Below are 17,984 nucleotides of genomic sequence, written 5' to 3' on the forward strand. Positions count from 1 at the left end.
CCGATTGCCGACTGCCATGCCACGGGCGACGAGCCGACGAGAGAGAGACCGAGAGACGACGCACATGCGCGGGCGCGCGCGATTGGGGCAGGGACGTCGTACGTGCCCTGACCAGCGGCAGGGACCGTCCCTTCTGGCATTTGCAGCATGCACGCATATGCATGTGCCTTGCAATGGACGAGACAGTCCGTCTCGGCTTTCGGTAACAGGGTTTTGTCGGTCTAACAGGAGTTCCTTTCGCCACCTACGTACTATACTTTTTACTCCTAGGCCCGGTGTTAGTACTGTAAAATAACGTGATTTTATTTGTCTGTCTATAAGCTAAGCTAAGCTAAGCTAAGAGATGCGATTAGATCTTGTTTAGTTTAAAAAATTTACAAAATGAACACGGTAGCACTTTTGTTTGTTCAATAAATATTATCTAATTATAAACTAACTATGATTAAAAAATTCATCTCGCAAATTATAATATAATTAATTATTATTTTTATTTATATTTAATGCTTTATGCATGCGCCGGATGTGACGAAAAATCTGAAATTTTTTATAATTTCTTTTGGAACTAAACAAGGCCTTAGTCCGTTGTTTGCTTCATTAGTGGGCAAAATAAGTAGTGCTTGTTTAGTTCCAAAATTTTTTAGGAAACGAGCACTATAACACTTTCGTTTAAATGTAATAAAATTGTCTAATCATAGACTAACTAGACTTAAAAGATTTGTCTCGTAAATTATAAACAAACTGTATAATTAATTATTTTTTATCTGTTTTTAATACTTTATGCATGTGCCGTATAATTCGATATGAAGGAGAATATTTCATTATTTTACAAAATAAGTGAAGAAGTAAACACAACCTAGGAGGAGTCAAGGGCAATTGGCTAGCTACAATTGCGCCTGTGTTTGAAGTAGCAGGATAGTCGGATAGGAGTGTCAGTACTAGTGCTACGCACGTACACTGCGAGAGTGTCGCAGGGCATGAAAATTTGCAGTGGAGATTAAGAGGGTGTTTGGCACTGCTCCGCTCCAATTTTTTCAGCATCGCTTTAGCTCCACGTTGTTAAATATATCCAACTCCACGAACTTTGCTCCGTAAAAAAATAGAGCTAAAGGTCAGCTTCATGTTTTTTCTGAAGTACCTCAAGGGGTACTTCAGTTTTTGAAGTTTGGTATTCCTGCATGAAGTTGTGAGGTAATTACTCGCCTTGCCACTCATTTCTTCATGTGCGTGTCGTCCCTCGTCTATTCACCTGCGCGCTGCCCCTATTAATTATTTGTATTTTAGTTATGATCTCTGTTAATACTCCATTATTTGATTTCTATTTTGGTCACAAAATATCAAGAGCAATTTCAATCATCAGGGGCATAGTCAACCATTTGTATGGAAACAACCCATTCCTGGAGCTGAAGCAGAGCTGGATGCCAAACAATACCTCCTGTTCCACAAACTCTACAGCAGAGCTACTTCATGATGGAGTTCGTAGAGCAGAATTGCAAAAACTTAAGTGGAGTAGTCTCAAACACCCTCTATATCGCTCTTTATTAGCCACAGATGGTCACTAGGCCATGGACCCATGGTTAACAAAAGAAGAGATGATGGGGCAGTGTTGCCTGTGTGTTAATTGTATAGGATAGAATATTCGTATACCAAGAAAAAAATTTACTAGTAGACTAGTAATGAGTATGTCTCCGTTATTGGTACGAGATGAACAGCGTCAACACGCACACGTGTCCAGCTACAAGCTCCAATCCAGGCTAGCCAGACAAGCGCGCTTCATCATAGCGTGGGTAATCTGAGGATCTGGCGTAGCCAGGATTTTGAAACTTGATATTTCCACTTCCATAAATTGAATCAAGTTTTGTAAAATATAGCTAATCGTACTGTAAATCAATAACTGGAAACTAATATTTGCTTTCTAGAATATAGACTTTTAATTAAGATAACAGTTTTTTACATGTTTTAAGCTTAAATATATAAAAATACTATAGATTATAACATTATATATTTATATACATAAGTATATATACATATTTATATAAAAATGTATTAAAATAGTTGGTGAGAATACTAAAAAATACCCTAAATCCGCCCATAGGATCTGACTCTTTGACCTGGACGCGAGGGTCTTGTTGGAGAGTCACCATAGCAACATACCTTTCAGGGTTGGAATACCCATGTTTCTTTTGTAGCCACACTCGGTCGCCACATACTCGTGCGGTCGTGTGACTCGTGTCTAGACAAAAGGGCGTGGTAAATTTTTTTTAGGAAGGCGTGGTAAATTGGTCCATTATTGTACTGGTTGGGTTGGGTCACGAGTAGCCATGTGTCGAGCCCTCCTTCACCAGCACTCCTGTTTACTGGTTGGGTTGGGTCACGAGTAGTAACCATGCCAGGATTAGCACCGTACTATTACACTACCACGGGGTTCCAACTATGCCGAATCAAATGGCTCAAAAAGGGAACTACTAGGATTTAGACATACCGCTATTATGACATGTTGATCGGCGACCACACCAATAGTTTGATAACCGCAATTTGCATAAAGTGGTGAAATTCCACTAACGGAGAAAAATATATGTAAAGTGCCAATATTATGAAGTGTAAGTTGCGTACCTATGCCACTAGATATATGGGGTCATTTGAGTCACTCAATTGTTCAATATGGCATATCATGTGTCGTTCATTCTATGAGAATGACAAGGACAAGGGTAGGCCGAAATTGAGGTATGCTTAGAGAGAGACACATCTCACATATTAGTTATGTGCATTGTTTTTCGTTTATATTATTTCCTACACTTACTTTTTATGAAACATTATATAATCAGACACTCGCATTCGTACATGCTCATCTGACCCTACAAACAATCCTGGCCTGGTGAACACTTTCGAGAGAACAGGCCAACAAAATTTGAGATTTACAAAGTTACCATAAACACCTTGTTGAGCTAGAGACTTGAACCTGGTGAGCATATTAGACCACAAGAAATCTAACAAATTTAACTATGCTATTTTGTGGTTTTTCTATAAGTCCCCCCCTAGGGCATAGCTAGATGTAGTTGCCAGAGCAGGCCTTGCCAGGCCGCACACTTATGCCGAAAATGAAAACAATGACCAACAATTGAGAACACTAACACTTTCGATTTGTTTTTTTTAAATATTCACTTATGCAATGACTTTGTATTTCGACAAGCTATAAACATGTATCTATTTTTTTTGCATACTTATTGGCATAACATCTTGAAGACCATATTTAGGAGAAGTTCTTTAGAGAAACTTCAATCTTTGTAAACTTTTATGGTCAACTTGGAGACACAAGTTTCTTGTTGTTTATCATATTCAAGAAACCTTCAATTTATACACATTTATTGTTTATCTAGCATCTTTAAAAAGACATTTTTTTTAAAAAAAAAATTAGAGCAACTCGTTGAACTTGTATACAAAGCATATATTATCTTAATATTATTTGGTGAACACATAAAAGCCTCCATATTACTTTTTAGGCTTGCAAATTTCAATGTTAACGAGAGATAATAAATTAAAAGTTTTTCTCTACATGTCAATAAATTAACCACCAGAACGATTAATCCGAAGTTACACATAATTTTTTATACAAAAAATAGTCATACCCATATTTCTCTACTAGCAACCAATGCCATTATTAAATAATTATCCTCCACCGACAATAAATCAAAGTTATTCCAAAGATACCATTTTACTTATTTCTCTACGAGAGTTGATTTATCCCAGACTCGTATTCTTGTTGAGTTACTGTTGAAATATCAAAGGACTGAAGAAAGAAGTTGTACAAAGAACTAAAGTAAGTAGCTGCACTAGTGCAATAGAGCTAGAGCAAATTATATAGTGAGAGTCAAGTCCATCCTGTTGATTTTCGTAGACGCTTCTCAGAAAGATTTGTTGTTACTTGTTAGGAAAAAAAAAATCTAAGAATAAAAACTAAGAAGGAAAAGAATAAATAAATAAATAAATAAATAAAATGATAAAAGAAAGGATACAAGTGACGGGGTTCGGTCAGGACCTCTTCTGTTTATTTAAAAAGAAGAAGAAGAAAAAGCAGTTTATTAGGGTGAGGAAAAAAACGCTTTGGAGCGCGACGTTGATGGGCTGAAGCTGACAACAAGCTGTCACGGCCCAACCACGGCGGAGGCATAGAAAACTGGACGCAACATACACAGTACGAAGACGTGACACGCAGCGGTATGGGCAGTCCTGTACCTTCTACCAAGCACAAGACGTGCGCCGCTGAGGCACCGTGACGCCGCATCGGGCTGGCGTGGAAACCCCAAACCGCCGCCGCCAACACGTACGCGTTGCCAAAAATATAAATCCGCCGCCGCCGCCGCTCGCCGTCGACCCGCCGATCGACGCCGAGGCTGACGCAAGAAGATGCAAGCAACGCGAGGCCGGAGGCCGTCGACCTGCCCGTCGTCGCTTTCCGGCAGGGGGCCCTAGACAGCCGACGATATCGATGAGCCATCGATCGGCGATCGCATTATCTTAGCCGCTGCACTTCATGGCTACCTAGCCTATGCAATGCTTTCCGTGTCGTACGTCCGGCCGTGGGCTATTACTCGTGCCAACCATTGGGTTGGGTGGCCTCGGACTTTGCCGTTCGGTACGGCCGCCGGTTTTGATTTCCCTAGCCAGTACGTACGGTAACTATGCTTATCTAGTTCTCCCTGAGATTTCCAATTTTCCATGCAAACCCGGCCCACCACTAATGGTGAGTACCACAAGGGACCTTTTGAGCGAGTTGTTTTGAGTGAAAGCAACTCGGCAGCGGCCAGCAGGCAGGCATATATACAATGCAAGTCCTGAACAGAGGGACCCATGCATCGTTGTAATGTAACTCGCTTGTTCACAACAGTGCAAAAAAAAAAATAAAATGAAACAGAGGCAGACACGGACAGCTACAAATACTAGATACTCTAGAGATTTGCTTTGCTAGACAGATGCTGGTCATGGCAAAGGTTTTCAATGCCAATGCGCCGCGATCGAGACGTGTGCACCAGTTCACGTACGTTAACAGCACAGAACGAAGGGCACCGGCCGCCGTTGGGCAGCAAATTTTCCACGGCCAGCCTACCAATGGGATCGCGGCATGTACACCCCTCCAAAAACGGAACTCTCCCATCTTCTGCACATCTACACAAGTACGCGTCGCGGTCACGCACACGGCCAAGACTACGACGACTACGGCTACGAAATACTGTTGTTGATGCAGCGTGCCAGCGTCGTCCTGCTCCAATTCGGCTTCACCCCGAAATTCAAAAAGTTTTTAAGATTTCCCGTCACATCGAATCTTGCGGCACATGCATGAAGCATTAAATATAAACGAAAACAAAAACTAATTACACAGTTTGTCTATAAATCACGAGACGATTTTTTGATCCTAATTAGTTCATGATTAGTTAATATTTGTCGAATAAAAACGAAACCGCTACAGTAGCGAAATCCGAAAAATTTTCGGAACTAAACAAGGCCTTAGTGGACGACGGGTCAGGAAACTGGGTGCCAAAGTACCATGCAGGGGTACCGGGATGAGTTGGAAACTTTGTGCCGGTAGGCAAGGTACATTCCATGCACAAAACGTCTGCTGGCCGCTTTGACTTGCCAGCTTTGGCAGCCTAGGGAGGGCGTCACGTACATGATGTGTGATATGCGTTCCGTCCTGGTCGTCCGGAGCATGGGCCAGGGCGCTACAGTCCACGGGGCGCTAAGCTGTCTCGACCGCTCACGGTCACGGGTCACCATGCCTTTGCTGAGAGAAATAGTATCCTGAAAACTGTAGCGGAGAGCTATTTTTTCTGATTTGTTGAAAAAAGTAAGTTCGTACGAGTGTTTTATTACGCGATCAAACTGTAAAACCCAGTTACCATTACCAATTATCAAATTAATTAACTGATGTCATGGGTACTAGCTACTAGAGGTGAGATTTGGAACGTGTCACGCCGACACGGCACAAACCCTCTCATGCTCGTGCAATTTTAGATCGTGACCTCTAGGCACATGAGAGACATCAAGTCGTGTCATTATGATATAGTAAGTCTTTGTTTCGGTCCAAGCATGATCTATGCCATGTCTTTATATCATGACAGTCTAAGCACCGCCCTCGATGTATCTTACCTAGTTCTTTTTGTTCGCTCATGGCGATACAAAAAAACTATTTTGTACGTACCATTTTAATGAAAAATTTCACCAATTTTCATAATTCATTTATAAATTAAATGAGGTAGTATAGTGAATACTACAAAATTTTATCGTACTTTTGTATACGTGCTTATGTGTTGTTTTTCGTGTTGTATCGGCCTAAGCATGGCCCCAAATATACACCGAGCCATACAATCCATCGTGTCGATACCCTAGACACGGTACGACACAAAATATTTCGTTATTTGCCATGCTTTGGACAGTGCTCTAGATCTTGGGTTATTTTAAGTTCCTCCAGTTAGATTATTTGAACTTGAAGTGGCCCATGTTTTTTTGAGGTCAACGACCTGATTTTCATTTCACTGTTTTCGGCATGGCCGGTGGGTGGAAGGGGCTAAGCCTAAGGAGGGGACGGTGCTCCAAATGGATACCCGTGGTTCTTCTCTAGTGTAACTAATAAATAAACTAAATAGACATATTTAGTTCATTTAGTTACACTAGAGAAGAAACACATGTATCCATTTGGGCCTTGTTCAGTTCGCGAAATTTTTTGCCTTTGCCTACTGTAGCACTTTCATTTGTATGTAGCAATTATTGTCCAATTACGGAGTAACTAGGCTCAAAAGATTCGTCTCGCAAATTACAGGCAAACTTTCTAATTAGTTTTTATTTTCGTCTACATTTAATGCTCTATGCATGCGTACAAAGATTCAATATGATGAGGAATCATGAAAATTTTTAGAAACTAAACAAAGCCTTGGAGGGTCGTCCCCATCCTTATCTAAGCCCTCTGGTTACATATAGGATTATAGTTCATGACAGACATAGCGAATGGGAAACGTTTCCGTATCAAGGGCAGCACTCCATCTTCTAGCCATAGCTGTATTTTGTTTTGGGAGCCGGCAGCTCCAGGCGCGCCCAACTTTCTTGCAGGTGGCGATCAAGCGATCCACGATGGGTGTTTGAAGACAACCTCGTTACGGTGCTTCCATATTTCCAACAATAGAGCAGGATGATGCCAACTGTGCGGAGTTCTCGTAAATATTAGGTTGAAATATCCTCTTCAGGCGCTTTGATGCACAGTGGGCGGAGCTCTGGTAAATTTTGGGTTGATATGTACCACTCAAAGACTAAAACGGTTGATTTTTAGAATGCCCAGTCTTTCAGCTAGTAGGACATGAAGGGCAAGTTTGCACGGTTTCACATTCCGGGCTCAAACTGAACCACCGAGGTAGAGAGTCCAATAATTCTGTGAGACAACAAGGACACGAGAAGGTAGGTTGCTACAGTTGAAAGCCCCCTATGGGGGTGGTCTCAGATGGAACTGGCAATTTACGACGTCGGAATTTTTTCGGAATTGGCAAGTTAACTTGCTACCGCCTAGTAAAGTTAACGTTTCTCCCACCGACGTGTTGAGCTGGCGTTTTAGAGGAGGACTACAACAGAGCATGGAAAAAAACAGCCGTGTTCTCGATCATATCATGTATGTTTGTCTGGTCAAAAAGAAGTATAAACGATTCCAGTAAAAAGAAAAAGGAAGACCAGGTAATCAAGGAAACATGCAGCAGTAGGGTAAGCTTCTTCAAATCTCAGGTTAGTCCTGCTGCTGCGTGACATGAGAGACTACTCTACGCGTAGCCGTGTTCATCTGCAAACCTACAAATTCCACTGTGGAAAGAGACGCTTCCTATACTAAAACCATTCCCTGTTCAGACGAGACAAACCGGCTCGTGGAACAGAAGTAGTATGTAGGAGCAAGCACTGTCCAATTACGTGTCACGAGCGAGTGAGCGACCGTGCCCCGTTTGTTGCCAGAAAAAAACGTGATTGTTTCCGGCATGGCGTTTTCCGGTCCGGGCTACACACTACGTGAAACATATGACCTTCAAAAGCGAGGTTTGTACTAGCACACTTGTTTAGCGTGACTAACCTAGTGCTAGTTACCTGGTACCGGGAAAAGATCATTGGTCTTGGTCCCGACCAGACATAGCAAAAAAAAAAAATGAGGAAGGTGCGAGGAGAAAAGGAGCCGCGCGTACGTTGGATAATGGATGGATAGGATAGGATAAGCCAGCAGCGCCACTGCAGCAGCCACCAGGTCAGCACATGTGACTCGGCTTGGCTGCCGCCATGGCAGAGAGACGACACGACGGTGAAGCTGGGCTGGCTCTGCTGAGCAAACCGTCCGCTGCCCACCCTGTGCCGCCCCCAAAAGGAGAAGGCCGGCCGCCGGGGGCACCGGCCACCCCAACGGCCAACGGGGACGTCTGCGTATCGGATCCGATCCAAGGGCAAAAGACCACGGCCGGTGGCCGGTCTGGTCGCTTTGACGAAGGAACGAAAGAGCGAATGATTGTTGCCCGCCCACCCGCGATAAGAGTAACATGACACTTGTTTTGCTTTTGTTTTTACACTACGGGAGGTGGCTGCTGATCGATGGATCATGGTCATAGACGTGTGATGACTGGTGCCCGCCTGGTGGCCGACGCCGCCCGCCTAGCTCGGGCCGGCATCGTGTCGTCCTCGGCGTACCACCGCGGCGCCCGCGTCCCTCCTTCCACTCTGCCCTGGCATCCCGCCAGTATCACGCACGCTATGCTGCGAGACGGAACTGGTGGTGGCAACTTGCAGGCGCGGCAACCTTGGCACACAGCAGCGCAATCCTCTACCACCAGCACCAGGCGAGCGGACGGCGGGTGCTTTTGGGCTCTCCTCTGCTCTCCTAGGTTGGAAGAGTCATTGCCAAGGGGATAGCAAAAGAGAAAGTACTTGCATACCCCAACAAGGCAACAGCGGCTGCTTTTGGCCTCCTTTTCTCCCACCCCTCCTCTCCTCTTTTGGCTGGCCTCCTCCTCCTCCAGTCCTCTGCTCTGCTCTCTGCGTCTACGACTATTCTCTCCTGGAATCCCCCTTCTCTTCTCTCGCTCGCTCCTTCCTTCCTTCATCACCCGAGTTGGAGTGCGAGGCAAGAAGGAGATCGAGCCGAGGAGGGAGAGGGAGGGAGGGCACTGGACCACCACCACACACACACACACACACACACACACACACACCAGCGTCGTACCGAACGAAAGCACCAAGGGAGGAACACCAGCGCCTAGCAAGCGCGTCGCCATGTGGGATCTTAACGACTCGCCGGCCGCCCCGCCGCCGTCGCCGTCCGCCGACGACTCCGGCGCGTCCTCCTCGTCGGCGGCCGCGCCAGTCGAGATACCCGACGACGCCGACGACGACTCCACCGCCGCCGCTGCAGCCGTAGTCACGCGCCAGTTCTTCCCGGCCCCGGCCGCCATCGGCGCGGCGCCCGCCGGCTCGTCCAACGCGCGCGCGGGCTGGCTCCGCCTGTCCGCCGCGGCGCCACCGCCCGCCGCGGGCAGCAACGGCGGCGTCGCACCGGCTGGCGGCCCCGCGGCAGGGTCGGCGGCGACAGCGGCGGCTGGTGGCAAGAAGAGCCGGCGCGGTCCGCGGTCGCGCAGCTCGCAGTACCGCGGCGTCACGTTCTACCGGCGGACGGGGCGGTGGGAGTCGCACATATGGTAAGTTCCGTTGCCGCCGCCCTTTCCTTTCTCGACGAGGAGAGAGGGAGGCGGAGCAAGCAGCAGCAGCTCGCGACCGGGGGGAAGAGAGGGTGTTCGCGCGCTATTGGGATTGGATTCCTCTTGTTTTGGGCATTTCTCGTCTCTGCTGCTTTTGCCTTTCATAGCAACATCTTATCAAAGTTATTCTTACCAGCTGTTACCATGCCAATATGCCGCCATGCCCTCTCTCTCTCTCTTCCTCTGTGTCCCCCTGTCTCTCTCCTACTCCTATCTCTCAGCTGTGTCTCACTCCCCATGCTCTCTGCTTGTGCTTGTGCAATGCAGGGATTGCGGCAAGCAGGTGTATTTGGGTAAGTTTCGTTCATGTCCATCTAGCTTGTCCATACACATCCACCATACTCTAATTGAAGGCCAGAGGAGAGGCTGCCCAATCCGAGGCGTTTTCGGTTCTGGATGCATGGATTCCTCACTCACAAATGGCTTGGTTTTGTGACGACTTGCAGGCGGATTTGACACCGCTCATGCGGCGGCTCGGTAATAAAAGCCCTCTCTCTTTCTTCGATTCCTATTGGCTCTCTTCACTGACTCCCATGCCAAGTTCTCCGCCAATAGCAGCGGGGCTCGCCGCCAAATTGTAATCCCTCTCTGTCTGCTTTTCTCTTCCTACCAAACTCAGGGCGTACGATCGGGCGGCGATCAAGTTCCGCGGCGTGGAGGCTGACATCAATTTCAGCTTGGAGGATTACCAAGACGACATGAAGCAGGTGGTGATTTATACTGTAATCCTACAGAGCCTGTAGCAACAACAAGATATGTTTTTTCCCCTCTCGTCTGTATATCTAATCCACGTCTTCCTTCGTCTACCAGCAGATGGGCCACCTGAGCAAGGAGGAGTTCGTTCACGTGCTCCGGCGGCAGAGCACGGGGTTCCCCCGGGGCAGCTCCAAGTTCAGAGGCGTGACGCTCCACAAGTGCGGGAGGTGGGAGGCGCGCATGGGCCAGTTCCTCGGCAAGAAGTATGCCTGCCGTCTGTCGTCCATCCCCCTTCTCCTCGCCTTCGATTCCTTCCTTCTTCCCCGGCCAACCACTCCCTCCAGTTCATCTTTCCCTGCGTCGGCATCAGCTCTTAAGTTTCTTTGTCATCGTCTCGCCCTCATTATTCATGGCTGTCACTTCCGGTCTGTGTCACTGCAGGTACGTCTACTTGGGCCTGTTCGACACCGAGGAGGAAGCCGCCAGGTAAAATAATTGGACCGCACTGTACGTGTGCTCGCGAGGCGTTTTCTCGGAGCTCCGCTCCGCTCCGCCATCCCTGGGCCGCGAAACTGACTGATGGATGCCCCGTGTCTGTGGGATTGTCGGGTCCGGTGGTCTCTCGCTGTGTGTGTGTGTGTGTGCAGGGCGTACGACCGCGCGGCCATCAAGTGCAACGGCAAGGACGCCGTGACAAACTTTGATCCCAGCATTTACGCGGAGGAGCTCGAGCCGGCGGGTTCGTCTCTATCCCTGCGCAGTTTGCAACAGCCTACAGGCAATCTCTGTTCATCTCTGACGGTCCGATGGTTCACCGTGCAGCATCGACGGGCGGCGGCAGTGGCGGCGGTGACGATGAACACAATCTGGACCTGTCGCTGGGGAGCTCGGCGGGGAACAAAAGGGGCAGCCTTGACGGCGGCGGGGGCGGCGACGACGAGACCTCGGACCAGCGCGTCCCCATGGCGTTCGACATCGACTGGCAGACGGCCGCGCCCCGGAGCACCAAAGCAAAGGTACCCATTTGGTCCGCCCGTCAGCCAGTTTGCTCCCGCGTTCCGCATCAACGAGGTGTGTCTTATAAAAAAATCTTGCCTAATAAAGCAAGCGTGTCACGTTTCAACCACCGGGTGGCAGCTGGACGCGAGCTCGAAGCAACCCCAGATGCTGCCCCCTCCTCTTCCTCCTCCTCCTGCCTTGCAAGTCGCCCACCACCTGCCGTTGCCGTTCAGCCCCAGGCATCCGCAAGTGGGTACCTACGTCAGATTTCCTTTTGTTTCCCCGATAGTTCCATGTGTTCCCTTGGTTTGGTAGGCGCGAGATGACTGGCTGACGCTTTGTGTTTCTTTGGTGCAAATTGCTGCGGCAGTTCCTGAGCAACGGCGATCCGGGGACCGCGGGAGGCCTGTCCCTGGCGATCGGCGGTGCCGGCGGCGGAGGCGGAGGCGGGCATTGGACTCCCCAGCTACAGCATCAGCAGCAGCACCACCAACAGAGGCTGCACGGCGGCGTCTGGGCGAACGGTGGCGGCACGAGCTGGCCGCCGCCGCCGCACCCGCCGCCACCGACCACCGCCGCGACGGCAGCTGCAGCATCATCACGATTCCCTCCCTACGTTGTTACGACGCAAGGCCCGGCGGGCTGGGTTCAGAAGAATGGCTTCCATTCGCTGGCCAGGCCCACCTAGTAGACCAAGAACTACCACGACCCAGGCGTTCGTTCACCGATCGTCTTCCACGGCAGAGCCATCGGTCGATCATTTGATTTGACCCAAGGGCAAAAGGAGTCCTCGAACCACTGCACGGCGGCGACGTTAAATTTTACTGCCGGAGAAAACCCCCCCGCTTTCTTTCCCTTTACCCTTGTTCTGTGTTCTTGATTGGGTGAGACATGGATCCGAGGATGGATGGACCTGTAAATGAGGAGTTCCCGAGACGAAGCAGACGATTGCGTGATTGGTAGGCCGTAGGCGACTAGGCGTCGCGTCAGGCAGTGCGTCGTCCTTTTGCCGCCTTTTTTTCTTCTTTCGCTCGCCATTGGCAAGCACTGATGAAATGATGACAGTGGGTGTCAACATCGCAGCTCATTTTGTTTGGTCTCATGTTGCATCACTCGCTGTTCCACGATGGCATCGTCGGTATGGCCGGGGGAAATTTGCTCCATCCACACCACGCCTCGGTATCGTCGTTTGGCGAGTGTTGCTACTAGGCCTTGTTCAGATGTATGTGTATCCGCTTCAATCCATATATGTTAGAATAAAACTTAGTTTAATTCTACTTCAATATATATAGATTGAGATAAATACATGTGCATCTAAACAATGCTTTAGAATCTAAATGGTACAGTACGTGTGGATCTCACCCTCGTGTAAACCTAGTATTATATATGTTGTAACTGTCATCATCGGAGATAACTTGAAATAAGATAGAAATCTTGAGATTACTGTGGCTGCTGTCATGTGGAAGCGTAATGCTTACTACAGCAAAGCTGACGAACTGTCCGAGTCTGTAACTGTCAATTGACAGTAAATCTCTAGTGAGTAGGCTTGAAGCCCCACTATGGCTCTTCTCCTGGAATTAACTTTCAGATGCAGGCTTGTTTGGATGGAATCATGGAAGCGTGGCTAGCTGCCTAGCTAGACAATATGGTAGACTTATGCAGCATCCATCCAAACAGCTCATAATACTACTGCTAGCTAGAAGTGAACTGAAGAAGGAATGGCACACCGCATAATTATCTTTCTTGATGTTAAAATTGCAATAGCTTCGCATAATATCGCATATCCTTGGATTTGGGTCTAAAATGTGTTGCCTACGCCGGCTACGCGGATCCCAGAAAAAGAAGAAAAGTGAAACGAACAGTTCCCGGCCAAGTGGACCTAACATTTTGCTGCAGAAAGGGGATTCCTTATTTCTAATTCGGGCACTGCAATAATGGAAGGAGAAGACGACGGGGGCCGAGCAAGCAAGGTGAGTGAGTCGGAAGCAAAGCGGGTCTCTCTCCCTCTCTCGTTTTTGCAAAAAGTGGGCTGGGCCAGCAGCTGCGCCCGAAGGCTGCCTCCTCCCCGCGCGCGCGGTAAAGCTGATTCGAGTAAACTGGCTAGCTTTGGGCATCTCAGTTAATGTGGCGGACTCTGCTTCGATGCCCTGTCGCTCTCCTCGGCCCTCCGAATCAGTTCTTCGCTCGGCCTGCTGCTATCGTCGTCTGCCTCCCTTGCTGCTTCTCCCTTCTCGCTGTCGCAGTCGCAGGGATCATTCATGGATGGATGCCATGCATTGCTCCTCGTCAGCCCTGTGCCTGCTGCAATGCAACCCTAGTAATTGCCAGCGCACTCACTTTCGTGTCCCTTACCTCTTGTTTCGTCTCTCCGTTCCTTCCGGTTCCTGGCTGGCACTGGCATTATTGCATCGTGGCCGCGTACACGTAACTAGTATCGATCTGGCGCCATCGATCGTTCTGAATGAATGAATGCATTGGGCAACTGCGTCTTCCCCCTGGAATCGAACTCAGCGCAGTGGTTGTGTCGATCGATCTGCGCTTCCGGCAATCGCCGCGCGGTTGCGCGGCAGACAAGCCCGAGAGTGCAGCGCGGAGTTATGGGTCGCGTCCTGCACCATATTTTTTTGTGTACCAGCTGGATAGAGACATCATCATATACGTTACGTACTGCAGCGACCAGATAGCAGCGACGCGCGCGTGCATGGGATCAGCAGCCGTAACACTAGCTAGCAACCCTTGTGGCTTTTCATTGCCCGCGGGCCGGGGATCGATCGAAATGCATGGTTTTATTTTGCGACTTCATAACATGCATGTCGTCCAATCGATGTAGTGACGCTGCTGGTTTAATTGGTTTGCCCAGTCGTTCTTTCATTCGGCCAGACACTAGTCGGTGGTATACATGTATATATGCTCCATTGCTAGCTAATCATGGAGACCGCAGGTATTTTAATGCATGGCTTTGATTCGTGGTCTCGCAGCTAGGCAATATTAATAACAGTACATCCTTGCCACTAGACGGGAACAAACCTAGCTACGTACGTGTGTTAATTCATACTGATTGTCTCAAAATGCATGAGCAAAGTGGAGTACTTTCCTCATTACGGGAAGTCAGGAACATCGTTTCAGACTTCCAGTTAGAAGTAGTTACGTGTGTTCCACATCTCCACTCTTTTTTTTAAAAAAAAAAAACGTGTGTTCCATCTCTCTACGAACAATACAAATAGAGAGATGACATTACCTCATTCGTACCATATACTAGCTTTTATTAAAAACGATATACCCCACTTTCGATCTCATCGTTCCAGAAAGCCAGTTGCTAAGGTGCGGCCCACCGGCGGCCGTGTGGGCGCGGCGGTCGATCGGCGCCCCGTTACCTTCATCTTCGGCGTTGTTTACTTCTCATAAAATTTTGCAAAATTTTTCACATTCTCCGTCACATCGAATCTTTAGACGCATGCATAGAGTATTAAATATAGACGAAAATAAAAACTAATTGCACAGTTTGGTCGAAATGGACGAGACGAATCTTTTGAGTTTAGTTAATCCATGATTGGACAATATTTGTCAAATACAAACGAAAGTACTGCATTGTCTATTTCCCAAAAAATTTCGGAACTAAACAAGGCCTTCATCGCCCGATGAGACGAGACCGTACCACCCCACGGCGTCATTATCATTATATATGGATGGATGGCTACATTGCCGGCAAGTGCGGGCACTGTGTGCGCACAGCTCGATCTAGCGCAGAAAAAAAGTTGCTACATAATGCTCCGATCCATCGCGCTCGCTAGGATATCAATATATCATCATCTATGCTTCCGCTGGATAGGACAGTAGGAGCACTTAGGAGCACTTTCTATCCATCCATCCCAAGCTAGGGAGCTTTCAACCTCGATCGCGCACTCAGCTCGATCGATCCTAGTACAAGCAATGCACCCATTATCGTAGTACGGTTGCCATGGTAGTACCAGCAGAGTTCATTGCACGGGCTATCAGGACCGGCCTCACTAAATTACGAACGTTCATCCATAACAAAGCAAGACATACCTTATTTAGAAAAAAAATCTCACTCCTTTCTTTTTTTGGCAACCGATCAGCAAAGCTCACTGCGCATGCACAACGCTTCTTCCGCACAGCGTCTCTATATTCATGCGCGCTTTTAAGGATGGCTGACGTCATTAAAAAAGAGAAATATTTATTTCAAAATACTATAACTTCTGAACGGTGTCATCTGCACTGATGTGTTCTACGCGACGAGACGAACAAAACTAGATCCGACTTGCACATGTTTCAAAGATTTATTTTTTCTGCTACCAATTTATGTATATTAACTTAAATCATATAACTTATGCCATGAAAGTTATAAAATATAACTTATGCGAAAAACTTAAAATCTTAAGAGCTAGAAACAAATTAACTAACTTGTGCCAAAACCGCAAACACAAAAGTCATTAACAGACAAATGAATGAACCAAATTTTAGAAACACAAAAATTATGAAACACAACTTATGTAAAGTTAGACATATAAGTTATATTTAAAACTTATAAGTTATATAACTTAATGAATGACTTAGAGTAAAGTTAGGTGTATAAGTTATATTCAACTTAAATATATAAATTAGTATCACAACATATTAGTAGAAATATGCTAAGTTATATGTTATAAGTTATTCTTATAAGTTAGAGCCTATAAATTATATACTATTCTATGATATAGATAAATTACTAATAAAATAAAATTATTCGAAACATATGTAAATGGGGTCTAGTTTTGTTTATCTCGTCGCATAGAACATAGTGATGAAGACGAAAATAAAAATAGATATACTATTCAGAAGTTATAACATTTTGAAATAAATGTTTTGCTTTCTTCAACTTGACATCATCACTGACGTCAACGCAGTGGAGGGGGTTAAGCTCTATCGTTCGTTGTTAGATCGTTCGCTCGGAATGAATCTGCTGAACGACCGTAGGAGTGGATTTGGGTATTAGGACCTATGCAGATGAGATGGAAGGCACAAATCCATTCCCACGTGCGTTCCCTCCTTTCCGTTTGAGCGAACGATCCCGAGACGGACGTGTGCTGTTGTAGGTGCATCACATTTATTCCTCCACCGAACATACGCTACCACAAGTGCATTCATCTTTATCTTTTTTATATATTTTTTCTTTTTTATTTATATTTTATTCTTTTATATGTTAACTAATTTAATTTTATTTGCACTATTTTGATCCCTTCTTTTACCTTTTCTTCTTCTTCCTATTTCACTTAATCTTATGACCATAAATTGTATAAAGTTATGTATATAACCTATTTTTTCATATGTATGCTACCTAATTTAGTTAATTAACTTATTATACAAAGTTATATATCTAACTTGTGTTTCATGTGTATGCTATCAAACTATTTGATTAACTTATTATACAGAGTTATATGTATCTAACTTTTGTTGTGTGTGTATGCTATATAACTTAGTTGATTAACTTATATTATAGAGAGTTATGTATGTAATCTGTCTATTTTATGTGTATGCTATCTAAGTTATTTGATTTACTTATTATACATATTTATGTATCTAATTTGTGTTTTCATTTGTATACTGTCTACTTATTTGATTAACTTATTGTATATAATTATGTATGTAACCTATTTTTTCATGTGTATGCTATGTAACTTATTTGGTTAACTTATTGTTCGAGTTATATGTACTTTTGTGTGTATGTATCCTAACTTATTTGCTTAACTTATTGTATAGAGTTACGTATGATTAACTTAGTTGATTAACATAATGTAAAGAGTTATGAATGATTAGTTTCTCAAATGAAAAGAAAATGTTGATGAAACCTAAATAGAATGTTCTATAACTTAGCATGCTTAACTTATTCTTTTGAAGTTATGTTGTGTAACTTAGTTTGTGTAAGTTATGTGCGAGAGAAAACATAACGTTCGTGTACACACGCGTGAAAAGAAAACGAGATCAACGCGTCTGCACGCGCAACAAATAGAAAAATACCTGCTTACCGAATAAGGAAAGTGGTGGGATTTGTTTATTCCTAAAATAGAAATTGCAGCCGCTGTTGGATCGTTCACTTGATTCGAATCGGATGAACGTTCGCGATTTAGTCAGGTCAAATGGAAGCTCCAAAACCATCTGTATTCCCTCCGTATCCTAATTAGATGATATTTAGGATATGAGTACGATAACTAAGGGGTAATTAATTAGGGGTTAGTTTTCTTATCTTGCCCTTATTAGGGGTGATCAATTGTAGCTCAACTGGCCAAGACTCCACAGCCTGAGGCCAGAAGTTGACGGTTCAATACCTGGCGCGGCACGGGAGTCCAAGCATGAGCAGCGCCGGTCCTGTGTTTTCTAGGGCCTAGAGCGAAACCGGCGATTAGGACCCCTTAATTTTAATATTGTAACAATAATAGTATAATGCATAATATATTTATTACTTGAAATATATAAAAAAAATACATATTTGATGAAATAATTTATGCTCCCTTCATTTGAAATTGTAGTTCA

The 17,984-nt window shown here is 45.8% G+C and overlaps 1 protein-coding gene across 5 annotated transcripts; it reads left to right on the forward strand.

Moving 5' to 3' along the window:
- LOC8079577 (AP2-like ethylene-responsive transcription factor TOE3) lies at positions 8,776 to 12,743 on the forward strand. Of its 5 annotated transcripts, none has more exons than XM_021463790.1 (10): positions 8,789 to 9,701; positions 10,029 to 10,054; positions 10,208 to 10,238; positions 10,381 to 10,468; positions 10,572 to 10,720; positions 10,899 to 10,943; positions 11,105 to 11,196; positions 11,280 to 11,473; positions 11,595 to 11,705; positions 11,827 to 12,743. In XM_021463790.1, exons 1-10 carry the CDS (start codon positions 9,280 to 9,282, stop codon positions 12,142 to 12,144), a joined length of 1,476 nt encoding a protein of 491 aa, XP_021319465.1. In that variant the 5' UTR covers positions 8,789 to 9,279; the 3' UTR covers positions 12,145 to 12,743. The 5 variants fall into 5 exon arrangements, with proteins under 5 accessions (XP_021319467.1, XP_021319465.1, XP_021319466.1 ...); XM_021463791.1 differs by having other exon boundaries at positions 8,793 to 9,701; positions 10,575 to 10,720; XM_021463787.1 differs by having other exon boundaries at positions 8,794 to 9,701; positions 11,562 to 11,705.

The sequence above is a fragment of the Sorghum bicolor genome, chromosome 6, assembly GCF_000003195.3.
Source record: "Sorghum bicolor cultivar BTx623 chromosome 6, Sorghum_bicolor_NCBIv3, whole genome shotgun sequence".
NCBI lineage: Eukaryota > Viridiplantae > Streptophyta > Magnoliopsida > Poales > Poaceae > Sorghum > Sorghum bicolor.

Bases quoted from the DNA above. Each gene is read 5' to 3' on its own strand.
- LOC8079577 (XM_021463787.1), top strand. From the start codon at position 9,280: ATGTGGGATCTTAACGACTCGCCGGCCGCCCCGCCGCCGTCGCCGTCC. The intron at 10,721-10,898 runs GTATGCCTGCCG...GTGTCACTGCAG, and splicing joins GGCCAGTTCCTCGGCAAGAA to GTACGTCTACTTGGGCCTGT. The intron at 11,197-11,279 runs GTTCGTCTCTAT...TTCACCGTGCAG, and splicing joins GGAGGAGCTCGAGCCGGCGG to CATCGACGGGCGGCGGCAGT.